At 37.9% G+C, this 14,920-nt stretch overlaps 1 protein-coding gene across 7 annotated transcripts in view; it reads left to right on the forward strand.

Moving 5' to 3' along the window:
- The window catches only part of LOC140753489 (phosphatase and actin regulator 2), a 56,528-nt gene that overhangs the window by 26,378 nt on the left and 15,230 nt on the right, over positions 1 to 14,920 (forward strand). Inside the window, exon 1 of one of the 7 annotated variants that reach the window (XM_073088127.1) lies at positions 9,582 to 9,793. The exons of the other annotated variants lie outside the window; for them this stretch is intronic. Within the exon in view, the coding sequence (XP_072944228.1) occupies positions 9,601 to 9,793 (193 nt within the window). The 5' untranslated portion in view covers positions 9,582 to 9,600. Of the gene's footprint in view, positions 1 to 9,581; positions 9,794 to 14,920 lie in introns of those variants that run through there. 7 annotated transcript variants of the gene reach the window in all.

The following is a 14,920-nucleotide window of genomic DNA, read 5'->3' on the forward strand; positions in this document are numbered from 1 at the left end:
TGAGTCGCGAGGCGCGAACTTAGCAGGCGATATCGATCGACACCGGCCGCAGCACGCGACCGCGCTCGCTGCACCGACGATAATGTCCCACGGCACTCGTTACGTTCCTTTAACCGAATTATTTATGGGATTTCTTTTATAATTTTTTGACTTTTATTCGCGACCACTTTTAGTGTTCGATTTAAGAGAGGGCAATCGGTTGACGATTTAAATTGGAACCGAGCGTGTTGACAGCGGATCGATCGTCATAGGGTGCATATTATGGGTCAGCCGGCGCACGTGATCGTATGACATAACGTAAGCACTGCGAGCGCGAAGTGCGGGTGGGTTCGAGCGTGTGTGCGATGTGGGCCGCAGCGGGCGGCTGCAGCGGGCCGAGGGTCGGGCGCGGCGGGTAACGCGGCGCGGTGTCGCGAGCGCCGCCGCGCGGCAGGCGCGTGCCGCCGCCGCCGAGGCCCCCGCGTCCCCGGCCGCCGCCTGCTCCGCGGCTTTCTATGATGGGCTACATCATGGGATGCGCGTGCTTGAGAGGTGTGTGCTCTGTTTACCCTATACCTGAAAAGTAATTTTCAGTGGCGTATTACAAAATATACCTATACCGGTGGCTGCAACCCTTGTTATGTGTAATTGCTCAGCACGAGGCTCTCCTGTAGTTCTGGAACCTGGAATACCAGCGGGTTTGTGTAGGAGGACTCAAATGAGTGGCCAATGTGTGTTAGATGTTTTTAAACCGCTTATAAAACGTGCAACACAAAACTGATAGTTTTAACTAAGTCTTCATGTTTAACAGACAAAGGGTTAAAACATCTAATAGAAATAAAAACCACAAAATTTATTAGTAAAAAAAGTAACTTTCTCTTCTACGACATAAATTAAACAATTATAATCGTAGAGCCCGTAGTGTAGTGTGACTTCCATTAACTTTGTCCTGGAATGGTACTATCACATCGTGAAATCTCCCTAATGTAGGTAAAGAGGCAGCGGGAGAGGTTGCGCAATTTCGATTTAGTGCGGCATTCTCAACGGATAGGTACTCACTGCGGATACGTGACCCATAAGCTTGGATATAATTATCAAATAACACTTGGAAACTCTTGCGATCAGATCTTGATTACATTGAAATTCTCATTTGAAAGCTCTCGGAGTAGACGAACAACAGCTTTGCTACTCTGCTTATCTGTGAGCGGCTGTCAAAAGTATCTATGTACGTACGCTTGATAACATTAACTATTTAGTTAATGATTTTATCAAAGTAACAAACGCAATACCCTGGTTGCCTACGTCAATTTGCCTGTAGCGTTTACTTTCGTCATTGCTTAAAAATGCAAAGTTATTTAATGTTCTGTTAAGTAACTAAAATACCTTACTAGATTGTATTGCCAAGTTAGTAGCCTTATTAGCATTAGTAGCCTTAAAATAATTATCGAGTATTATGGCTACTTATAAAATTCTTGAAATAACCTTACGTATTCCATTTAAGAATGGCATAATATTAAACAACAATGTTAATAATTTTGATACTACTTTATTTTATTAGAAGTACCAAGATCTAGTTTCATAGCTTTAATTCGAAAAGTTTTCGCATTTAAAACTTATCAGCTTCAGATAAAATAACCCGAGCGTTACTTAAACGGTAACAGTATGGCATGGCACAACGCACTTTCACATAAAAGTAATTGATCATATCAGACTTTCTGTTTCGCTATTGTTCTATTTGCTTCACTCTCACAAATCACAATACAAAGCCAGGGCTAAAAACATCGATTAAAACAATTCCAAAAACGGATAGGTCTACAACACCATGTTATGATGGTGTGTATCGAACCCATTGATTGCTTCCGCGATCAGTAATAAGCGGAGAATTTCTTAAACGAGTAGTTCTAAGATAGACGATAAAAGTTAACCCTTTTCTTTAACCGATACGGCAATCCAATATACTATAATGGGGCGATCGACATACATATATTCGAATTCAATTACATGTTTCAAATAGAAATGTTATCTATACAAATAAATAAAATTGAAGTGTCTGATACTTATATTATATTGCAAATGTTAAAAAAAAAAAAATTGAAGCCCGTGAAATCTATACTTTGTAATGCAGATGAAATCGCGGTGCACAGCTCGTATAGTACTTCATAATCATAATCATAATCCAAGTAAAATGCAAATTGTTATACTTATTTTGTTACGTTAAAACAATAATATAAAGTGTAAGTGTAAACAATAATATAAAGTGTATTTTTGAAGGTGGTAGAACCCTGTGTGGTTCGACTCCGGCGGCACCATCGCCACAGCTATTTCTACCTAATAACAGCAGTGTTAGGCACTGTTGTGTTCCGTTTTTAAGGGTGTGGTAAGGGAGACATACTTTTCCGACGCGTTCCAGCTTAGTCCTTAGGTAGAAATATCTAATCCTATCTGGGGTTGATTACGGATGTCCATGGGCGGCAGTAGCCACTTACCATCAGGTGGACTGCATGCTCGTCTGCCACTCCTATATTATAAAAGAAACACAACTCATTTTAAAATTCATTTCAGACTGATTTTTGCTGAAATATATTTAACTGCGTATGACGTGGTCAAAACCGAATAACCATAAAACAATACCTATTTAAAGTAACTACAGATTAACATTCGTGACGTATATGTTGATAGTAATAAAATAGCAATACGCACAGATCTGCAGACCACATCGTAGGTATGGTATATTATTTTCCGCCAGAACGTCCAAGTTTAGGCACTTGGTAATTGAGGACAACCAATATTGGTAGTTATGTTGGTGATTGGTTGGTAGCTGGTTATTATTGCCCGTTTGTTAGCAATATAGCTTACTATGTCAGCACAGGGTGTTTAAATAAACTAAATAAGTGAATACTTGTCGTTTTGTAACATAATATTCTCTCTCTCTTTACATCTGTATTGGTGTATATTTTAACAGGCACAACACAATTCATGTTTGCGCGTACGTGTTACGGTACTTATGTTAAGTAGTTAAAGTACATTAATACCGATTATAGGAAAATATTTTGTCTGCCATGCTACACGTCTGACGCTCTGACACTTTCTAGGTGTAAATTAATTCGTAATCTTAATTTTATTGTAATCAACGTCAGTACACTTGTACTTGTATTTGCAACCACGGTTCCTAATTTAAAATTCTGACTCTCATCTGTTTGGGTTGGATGACGACCAGTCATTCAGTGCGTGCATATTGCCTTATATGAGATTTGGTGCAATGACCACTTAACACAAAATACAATAAATTGTTTACTTACTGCTAAATGAACAATAGGCAATATGACAAAACTACACACACACACACACACACACACACACACACACACACACTGTATTTAGTCGGAATTCCCCATTATGATTAGTTAGTCATACAATAGGGCAAACGTTAGTCCACGGTTTTACGTTTCTAACAACTTATATTTGAGGTCTGCGTGACGCCACGGTCTGATACTTTGGGGGTTCTAGGGTCGGTCTTTTTGCAACGTGTTTTTATATAAATAAATAACGACTTTAGATTTATATTTTATGTATGGGCAATTTGGGCGTTGTTACACATAGCTTCATTTGCATTTGCGTAGCATAACGTCGTGTCGCACTCTAGGAATAAGTCAGTGGCCGGTACACAAAACTGTAATTACAATTAGTAAGCCTTTTCATACTTTGTCACTTATTGTTTCGATTCGATTTATATTGATATCCAATTTCTCTCACATCCCCTGAAGGAAAATCCTGCCTATGGCGTAGAGTCTACCATATAGTCTAGGCCCCTAGACCTAGACTATAATAGTAGAAATATGTCGGAGGTTAATGAACATAGTACCTCAGAGATGGAGAATCTTCGATTCAAATCAAATTTGTAGGTTTACTTACCCTCCTCTGCGGATATTTGTGCGACACGTATTTACTTTGCCTAACTACGTGTGGCCGCAATATACTAAAGAAACCTGCAGACTAGCTACTTTTATCAGATCGTGTATTATCTGCTTTTCGGATGCAACGATAAATCGCTCCACACAACAGAAACAAAAACGCTAATCATGGCGATCGGCGATTTTACATTAAAAACTTTTCCGAAACCGATCGGTCGCATTTAAACGCATATAATGCATGTCTGCGATATTGCGACGAACGCTACTAGTCGCCAAAACTTGACGCAACATCAGCAATCGCCAAAATGCGAATCGCCACTGCTAAAAATTGCTAGACTGCTAGGGTCATAAATGTGATCTCGGAGCCGATCTCGTTTCACAAAGGCCGACGTGAAAGCGGTCTAAGGTAGGCGATTTATGAATAATATTAATCTTCAGCCGAAGATGACGGCTGCGGTCCGTTCAACGTTTCCCTTGAGAAACGCCGTATCGGCGGTTCTTCTTGATTTCATATTAATGCGGGAGATAGTCGCTTTATCTCTCTTTTTTTCATTTTTCCATTTCCCCTGGGTTTAAGCTGTACGGAATAAAATTTAGAAATTCTTACGCGAGACTTTCGTATAATATTTTGAATATTAAAATAACGAAATGTAGAATGGAATATTTTATTTTATTGCAAGTTTTCACAGACTTACACTATTCAAATGAATATTATTTGTATTACATGTCATTATGTTGATAAGTACGTACCACACGCACACAGATTATAACATATGTATTGTTCTGTGTTGGCGCAGCGGTCACATGGGAGGAATAATAATGAAGTTAATCATCGCCAATGCATTTGCTCTTTACCTCATGACGTCACTACGTGTGGTGGTGTAAAGGTTTTATTGATGAGGTGAATATTTCTAATTTGGTTGATATTAGAGATGGGTTGAGTTGAGGAGTACATATGTATGTAATACTGAGTTTTACTTAATTTTGAAATGCTTAGTAATTTTGTTCAGCTTCCCTGCAAGTTACCTCATCAAGGTTGAAGATGGAGCATTCTATATTTTATTACCATATCTATATCTGAATTATTACCATGCAATAGCAAGCAAGGTATTGTTTATCTTTGTCCCTACTATAGATGTATTAATAGCAGTTATAAAATTTTGGCAATGGCACTATTCAATTACTAAGCTCAACTGCATCATTCAGTTGATTCATAGAATAATAATACATGATGTCGCTAACTGTTACTCGGTTATTTATGTGCTATCCACAATTAATTTTTTTACATAACAATTTTATTATGTAAATCAGTTACAGCCACATAATGATTGGTTGCATAAAATGTTTCTAATGACACAGGTGCACGTCGCTCGTCCGCTACCTATTCATAGTTATCCGTTTATATTAATGAAACCTTAATTAAAGTGGTACTGAATTAATTATGACAGGTGTGGTGTGTCCCTTAACACCCTGAACCCTGACGTCATAGTGTACGAGCGATGAGGATAAGCAATATCGTACGTGGGAAGATGACGCCCGTGCCAATGTTTACGTGGTGCATTCGCGAACTTTGTTCGTTTATAGCACCTACGCACACGGTATAGCTAACTGGGGATATCCCTAATGCTCGACTATTCACGAAGTTTTGTATACATTAAAATATTAAAACATAATAAACATTTAGCATCTAACATGTACTAGCTTTTGCCCGCGGCTCCACCGGCGGGAGATTCTTTTATCGCGGTAAAAGGAGTATTGTTTGTGTTAATCCATGTCATAAACTATCTGTGTGTCAAATTTCATCTAAATCAGATCTCTACTTTATTCGTAAAAGAGTAACAAACGTCCATCCAGCCACACAAATTTTCGCGTTTATAATATTGAAGTAAGATCCTATTCTATGAAGTTTTTGTATAATCGTGCGGTACCGTAACCTAATCTCTGAAAGCTGATGCTGTAGCTAGAAGTACCAGGATACGATGAGTTCATACAGCGAGCAGGTCGTTTTAATCAGTGTTTCATTGTGAATGTGACATCATCCGTCATCACTGTCATGAGATACCGTATTTTTTACCTTCAGGCTGCGGTACGTGACAAAGGACGAGTGTTGTTATGTTTTGTGTAGAAATACAACTCCCGGATTATTTTTCTTTATTAGAAATTCGTAAATATATTCGTATAATGATTACAATCAATATAAAATGCGTCATTCTAAGGTTACTTGTGCATACAAAGCTGAATGTGAGATCATCTCTCTTAAATATTTCTTATGACCCATGTATTTACTTCTTTTGGATTATATTAAATTAGCAAATAGTACCTGACTGTCAAATGCTCGATTATTCGTTTGGCCTACATGTCCTAATGAAGGCGGCCTATATCGGCAAGATTTTCGAGTTATTTCGAAACAATAGAGAAACAAATATTGATGTACCTCTCTGCAGTAACTATTTTCTATTTTTCTAGAACAATCGTTGCATAATAGCCTGTCCGTCCCAAGAACGAGGTAACCATCGTTTTCCTTACGTTTTATCCTCTTTCTCTTTGTAGGCAATTCTTCAGGAGGAAATATTCAGCTAGAAGGCCGCATAAAGGTTTAATAAAAACAATTTTCCGTCCACTTTCTATCGGATATTAAAAAGTTATCGAAAGTATTATAGATGTAAAATTACAGTCATATTTTTGTCAGTAAAAACGGTATATGATATTATGTTATGTTTGACTAGAAATAACTGTTAACATAAATAGAATTCATACGTGGTCTGATACCGCGTTGAGCATCAGTTGCCTTTCCGGATTAATGGAGGGTCCCGCGTTCGATTCCAGATATGAAAACATCGGAATGATCATTTTTATCTACGGTGTTCCAGGTGTGGGTTGTTGTATACTTATATCTGTGAGAGTATGAGAGTAGAAACATAAATTTAATACGAGTATCTACTTCATACTTTCGTGGATATAATAATGACTCGCAAACATAAGAGTGAAATGGCTTTCATTTAAGTTTTTGACAATCAGACCGGCTGCATTATTTAACACGCTCTACATAGAGCCGCTCTGCTTCAGTTATTTGCTGATGCGCTTTTAATTATGTTCTGAGCAATTATATTATAGGAGGAAAGAAATTCTGGATTATAAATAGTACTGAACTTTTTAATGATGTCCACAAAAAAGTAAGGTTTTGCGGTTAGGTAATTTTACACAATCTAAGAGTTTACAGCGTATCATTCTTAGTTTAATGTTATACATAATTATAAACATGTATTTAGAAGTTTATAGTTTTCAAAATATCTACATTTATCAGGTTTTTATTGTCATTTACGTGGTAAAAAATATTTTCAATGTTTTAGAAGGTTGTACAAAGGATAACTGGAATTACAGAGGACTTTAACCCCGGGTTTGTGGAAGTAGGATAGAGTATAATATAAGATACACGCTGTTTCGTATAATAAGGACCTAGGGGAAAAAGCGACCTTTTAGGTTGAAGTACTTAAGGCCCGGAAGCACTCAAGCATATTTCCCTAAATAAATGTATTTTTCAGAATATCTCCGCTATTTTACGATATTTTTTTTACCCGAATAAAGACTAAGGCTGGGACTGAGAGTGGGTTGGTTGTTTGGGGGAGATTATGTTTTGAAGTCTTATATTTGGAGTATGTAAATATCTATATAGGTATATAGTCAGTTATAAAAATCCTAGTACTTTTTTCTGTTTTGCTTGTGAACTGACGTTATTGTTTTTGTTAGATAGCTACTAACGAGCTTGGTTATCAATGAAAAAGTTGAAAATGTATGATTGTGTTTGAATTTCGACTGTGGGAACGCTAGTACGTTTTAAATTAGATCCTTCGCACCAAATAACATATTAATTGTGCGATAACCTTACACATTAAGGGGGCTACAGTTCGCTTCTTCGCGCGTGTACGCGACGAAAACGGACGATAATAATTCACCCATTATCTGGCCTGTACAATGTTTGCGCATGTCATGTACCATTCGAAATTAATTAATGTTTACCGTATACACTCAATACATAAATAATGCATCAACGCGCTATAATTATTAGATATTGTTGTATTGTTTAATAATGGGTATTTGTGAAACTCTGGTTTCTGAGTAAGTTTCAATCGATTGCGTTATCCGTTATTAATATCAATCTGTCCAATGTTTTATCTACCAATGATCGAAATGTTTCTTATTGTTAAATTTCTACCTTTCATACGCCATAATATCGTACGATAAATTGATTATCAATGACGTAATATTGGTTATTTCTACAGTCTGATCCGATCCCCTCTATGTTCGTGAATTGCATTAAGTATGTCTTGTTTCGACTTAAACCATCGCAGGCGTCTACTTATTTTGTTTTTATTATTTTTGCAGACAACTCGTTATCGCGACACAAACGCGTTGCAGTTGCGAATTGTGATAACGACTCTTACATGATTCGTAGCGTGAATCCCTTATGTCTTCAAGGATATGTTGTCAGCAAAATAATGAGAACATATAACTATATCTTTTATTTTAATAAACAAAGGAAAATACTGTCGGTACGAAATCAAGCTAAAAGTCTTTTATGGTGTTCCAAAGTGTAATCTAAGTCGGCACTCGGCAGACGGTGGTAGTGCTAGGCACTAGATGTACCTATCTGATTTTTATTTTGAGTAGGCTGGTACCTATTGGGTGGGAGTATTGGGCGAAAAATAAGACACGCATTTTTATTGTCTACGAACTGTATATAAAGATAAGGAAAGAAAAGCAATAAATATGACAGAAAGTATATAATAAGAAGTCAAAAATTATACTAGAAAATATTAAACTATTATACAGACGTACAGCTTTTGTATAGATAGATACTTATCGTTGATTATGTCGATAAATGTTCGTAAAGGCATCGGAAAATGTTGACGTACTGGAATATGCTTTGTTGGAACATCACAAAGACCATGTTAGCCGCAGGTAAGTGGTTTTCTGTAGAGGAAAGATAAAATTTTATATGAGACATAACGAATACACGAGGTTGTTGGTACCCTCCCTACTTGTACGTATGTAATGGATCAGTTTGTTGGGTTCGTTCATGCTAATCTTTGATGCACAATTTTCTTCGTCGTATACTGGATTCATAATTTACAAAAAGTGTTAAAATGACTACAAGGTGGAGAGACACCGCATATCGACTAGAAACATCGACTCATATACACAATATAAATAAGTTTAGTTAATGCAAACGAAGCCGCCGGCAGAAGGTAGGGTTTTTATAAACGTCCCGAGCGACTCGCGTTCTTTAAATACCTATTTCAAAGGACTCTCAAGGACGTTATGTCTCCGGGGTTCAGTGATCTATGTACGTTCGCTAGCGACTTATTCGGTATTACCCGAACATATAGAATGTTGTCCGTTCATAAATTGTTCGCGCATAATTATTCGCGGTTAGCCATTAATCAACATAATAAATGCCGGTCGTTGAACTTTAAAAACCATAGTGGAACTAGTTTTCTCGCTTCACGTAGCTCGAGCGCGGGATGAATGGCGTTAAATTAAAAATTCAAAACAAAGCGAAGCGGCGTGTGGGCGGTTGGACGGTAAAAGCGCGGAGGGCGGGCGGCGATCGAAGAGCGCGCGCGGAGTAGAGTTCCGAGCGAGAGGGGTAGAGACGAGGGGTAACGATCCGCACCGGCCGCAGTCTTCCAGCCGCGAGCGCGCTGCGAGCATGAGCGACGTCGGGACGCTCGCCGCCATGGACGCCTTCGCGGGCGGCGCTCGGCGCAGACCCACTCGGCTACCGCCGCCGCCGCCCTTCGTGCCGCCGCCGCCGCCGCAGCGCCACGACCACTACTACGTGCGGCGCAAGTCGCCCGTGCCCAGGCACTCCTCCAACCTGACGCTCTTCGCGCGCACCAACGGTACCCGCATCATCTTTCGCTGATCTCCATGCATTTCCGCCAAGCCCTCCACATCTACCATTTTCAGCCGACAACATGTTCACCGCACCCGTGACCTACATCTTCAATGTCAATGTCCCGATCTCATCGTCGCACGCATGTCTCCATCATTTTTTGTCAATTTTTTCTAAATTGAAAGTCAATATTAGATTGATAAATCGTAGTCGTCATATTATATTTAGGCCGATTTCATGTAAAACATTTATGTAAGTTATGACAACAGATATTTTTTTATAAAAAATCCTTAAATATCCTTAAAAAGTCTTAAATATTACAGGGGTATGTACAATTTATTGGATACGCACTTACATTATTAAGTATAACTTACTTTATGTGCAATCTAAAATAATTTACAGGATTAAATAAAAAAAAGTTGTTTAATCGTGGTCAAAACGCCTCATCTCGATTGCTATTCTGCTGTTCTGTTAAGACTTTAAAATACTCAGATATTTGAATAGTGACTAATTAAAAATTAACTCACCTTTTTTCATTACCAAAGGTTATTTTTATTATTGCCGAAAGTCCAAGAACAATGCGCCTTTTCAGGTAGTCGCACCTACATTTGCTAAGGTCAGTTCAAGGTTTGACCTTATAAGTGTCGACCTCACCTTTCCTTTCATCAATACCTCCTTGCTTACATAGAAAACAAATGAACTCGTTAATCTCAATGCACTTTTATCTTTGCAATATATTTCACTTATGATACGCAATTCTTGTTAAAACAAATATTATATTTAACATGAATTCTATTTATTTTCCTTAATACAGAGCGTAGTCGTTGAGATTGATATAATGTACGTACATATGTATATTATGTACTCGAGTGCTCTTCGTTAACTAAAGTGAAAAATCGCTTTACAATAAATTCGATAAATACTTTTCTTCTAACATAATTACTTTTGTTTTAAATTACTCCGCGATTAAATTGCGACTCACATAGCATAATAATTTATGTCATTGAGCTAACAATAAAATTCATGATAGAGTGCCGTAACCTGCGGTGTAGTGAGGACCGCCCACGGCACCACACCCAAATGCTACACGTCAAAGCCTTTCATGAGTAGCATAATGTGTTATCATAAATTCTTATGTGCACACTGCTGTATTCGAGTTAACCTCTTCTGGGCTTGCTTAATATATTATTCACTATCGCTTTCAAACTTCTCGTGTGGGTTCAGGGTTCTGTTGCATACATACTTTACAATGCGAATTACTCCTACATTATAGGAGTCTATTAGGAAGTTAAATATTTTAAAGAGCAAAGAGTAAGATAAGTCGTATTTATATATGACTCATTAGTAGCATAAATATTCGTAATTGCTTCAATAATGACAGGAGCCTAAAATTTCTAATAGGCTGCAATAAAAAACAAGGACCAATATTATACGTCAAAATACTGATCTCGTAATCCATCAAAAATAATCGTGATGTTGCAATATTTTTTACACACAGCGCCGTAATAACGTTGCGGATATGAGAATCGAATGTTTCCGACAGGCGTTATGGCAGAGCATGGTGTGAGCGCAGTACACTGTTGATATAATAGCGAAGGTGTCGCGGTGTGGCCTCGCGCAACTATTTGCGTGCTTGTGCCGTCCGCGTCGTGCGCTCTGTACGCCATTTTAATTGCTATCATGAATGTCAGACACCACATTCCAAACCTAATATAATCAGCGTCTTATTTATTAGCCTTGAGAGAAAACTAACAGTGCGTAGGTACGTGTATTATCAGGTGTTATGCTCAACACACATTGCGATCATTATCTGCAAAGTACCTAATAACGGATATTATTTGATCTATAAATTCGTAATGAAAACGTTCATAAGCAAACTAAATCACATTTGAAAGTATTCATAAAATGTTGTTCGTGAAACAATTTCAACTCCGTATTTTGTGTTTGTATAACATGGAAAATGTTTTGGTTTTGATGAAGCACAAAGCTACAATGGCAAGAATGCGAAGCAGCAAGTTCTGAGAGCTGGCAGCGGTCGCGGCCGCGGCCCGCCCTTGACCCCCTGCAGAGTTTCCGCTGCTCCGCCGCTGCCTTCGTTATGATATTAACGCTCCATTAAACCTTTTGTCCACAATGCACATCATTTAGAACGATTCTAGACGGAAGCCGGTTTCCACTTTCATATAATTCAAATTCTATGACAGCTGTTGAAATTGGCAATGATTTAACTTCTCTGAAATTATCTTCGCGTGTCCATAAAATTAATGAAAACAATTACTAATCGATCGCGGAGGTGGTAAATAGTAAACCGATCGATGTATCACGTCACTTTACTATTATGATGTTTGAATTTCTTTATCGTACATATTATCGTTATCTGAAATATATAAAATACCAAATTTATCTGCGAAACCACGTTGCCTTTGAAGTCGAAATATCTTTATGTCGCATAATGTCGAATTCCATTCGATGTTGCGTGTTTTCAGGGCGAGATGACGAATGAAAATACTCGAGTTATTTCTGGCTATCAAAACATCTAAACTTTGATTCACTGCTTTCAAAATAAATCCGTACTCGTACATCTAGGCTAAAAAGATTTAGGATGGGATTGGGATTCTGGCTAGGCACTGATCACGTGTTTGGAAACTATTTTGCGAATAAGAGCAAATATCTTGCAGTAATGTATGTATTTGGAAAGAGGTAGATCCCTTTATAGTTAGACTCTGAAGCACTAATGCTGTACCTTTCTCTACCTAATAACAGCAGTGTAAAACGCTATTATGTTCCGTAAGGGTTTGGTAAGAAATACATATCCAAGACCCTCACCCTTCGTCCTCAGAGGTTGTGTTGCTAACATCTGTGGCTTCAGGTTGTACTATCTTATCTGGGGCTGATTACAGATGTCCACGGGCGGCAGTAGCCACTTATTATCAGGTGCACTGCACGCTCATTTGTTACTTCTATATTATATGTAAGTTTTCCGAAAGACTTGCAAATGTATAATGATATTATTTGTATGTGTTTACAAATTTGATGTCACTTGTCGACGTGGTCTTTGTCCTATTTCTTGGCGGTCTTGCAGCTTTCAGCATAATATTATCTCACTCGTCTTCGTTCGCCCACGTGCAGCTCATCACTGTCGCGAATGTTTTCGCATCGTCGCACTAATTCCGCTCGTAGTGATTTTCGACCTACTTCTGTATACTCTACTAATTGCAGTGTATTTACACCCGTAAATATAATACGATTACGCCCATAAACATCGTAGGAATTTCCATTGGAGATATGTACATAATGCACAGAATTATAATTGCTTTCGTTGATAGTGTGTATTTATATTCTATTTATATTGATAGGTAAGTTATAACTTATTTGAAAAAATGTCGGGAAAAAACATTTATATTTTCCTGTTTCATCAGAATTCGCTCAGCGGCTTTTGTGGTCCAGGAAAGGCGCACAAGGTCACATTGAATAATCCGATGTAGAGTTCCGTAGAAACGTAGTTTCCTGTTCTTGAAAAGTTGGATTTCTCTGTTGAAAATGACATTTTTAACTACCCGTATTGTGCTTACTATTTTGAACGGACGGCGTATATTTTTAACGAGCTCGTGGCGGCAGCTGTACTGTAGTTGTAGTTGTAGTTTTATGCGTGTGACGAGGAACCGCGTGCGGTGCCAGCGCCAGCGCGTGCTCTAATATGCGTACTCTTGACATTGTGTTGCTATTACGAGAGGAGTTCCATCATTCTCGTTATTGGCATATTTCATGTATTACGTCACCGCTTTGCAACCGACCTTTGAAGATTACATTTGATGATGGAAGTCCGACGTTTTAAGTGTTTCCTGATTACTTCCTCTTCAAAAGTTACACGATAAATGTATTTACGTGAGTCTAATGCTTTGAAAACATTACGGTTTGAAATGTTTTGTTACATCCTATCTGTATACTCAATTTTACCTGCTTTTTACTGTTATATACTTTTAATTTACTTGTTTTTCATTCTTATAACGATGTCCAGAAAGTTACTGCCGGTTACATAACGGCTTAGCGGGTAAAATCTTCGGGTTCGAGGGCGGCATGTCCAAGGGCGACCGCATCGATCCGAAGAGCCCGCTGCCCGCCCCCGGACTCTCCCACGCGTCTCTTTGTAGCCTGTTGAATAAACCAGCTTTCCAAGTCGAAACTAATCAACGCAATGTTGCACCAAAGTTCATAGTTCATGCAGAAATTAATCTCGTAAAGGATGAATAATTAATTAAATACCTAAGTACTTGTACACGAGGGCAAAATTTGCATCATAAGGAGCAGAACCTATGTCGCTTTTCGGGAAAATCTCTTCTACAAAAAATATATATTAACCCGAACTATTATGACGTTTAATATATACTAAATGTCGTTTAATATATATTATGACGTTTAATATATATTAAATGTCATAATAGTTCGGATAAATCTATTTCTTATTTCCAATGTGCCAGATAAAAAAATAATAAAAATAAAAAGTGTGTCTTGGGGTACAACTGTGAACTATTTTTCGGTAAGGGATGCGGTCAATTGCATTTTTTTGCAAACTAGAATCATGAATGTAGAGAGATTGAAAAGAAAATAAATACAAAGGAACCAATCTCTCTCGTCGGCTTTCAAATATATACCGCAGAACCTTGACGATTCGAATAGCGCTTTTTTACGCAATAAAATGTCCCGAGTTGAGCTGTGACATCGTAAAGCATTCTGCTTTATCTAAGCTTTATAAATAAAATTTTAAAATAAGATATAGGTACATAAAAAAAAAATCGAACAACGTAGATAATAATAAGGCTATGATTCCTAAATTGGAAACAACGACTTCTCTTGCCGACATCGTGTAACCTTTCAATACTGCTCAGAACTGAAGGCTGAACCGCATGCTCTCGCAAAAGGCTACATGATCTAGTCGTTTTATATGATTGATCGTAGTTTATGAGGTGTGTTCGAGATTAGATACATTTTAATCGTTTTGAATAAGGCCTATAACTTAATTGATTAGTGTTGCAACTGCATTTGAGCAACAGAATTGTAGTGTATCGTGGAAATAGCGAGGCTGCCGTTGCCAGTTGCAAGTAATAACATATTGCACCATGCAGATTTCTAATCG

Source organism: Epargyreus clarus, unplaced genomic scaffold, assembly GCF_041222505.1.
Source record: "Epargyreus clarus isolate Ecla_fem2 unplaced genomic scaffold, WU_Ecla_fem_2.2 ptg000026l, whole genome shotgun sequence".
NCBI classification, from domain to species: Eukaryota; Metazoa; Arthropoda; class Insecta; order Lepidoptera; family Hesperiidae; genus Epargyreus; species Epargyreus clarus.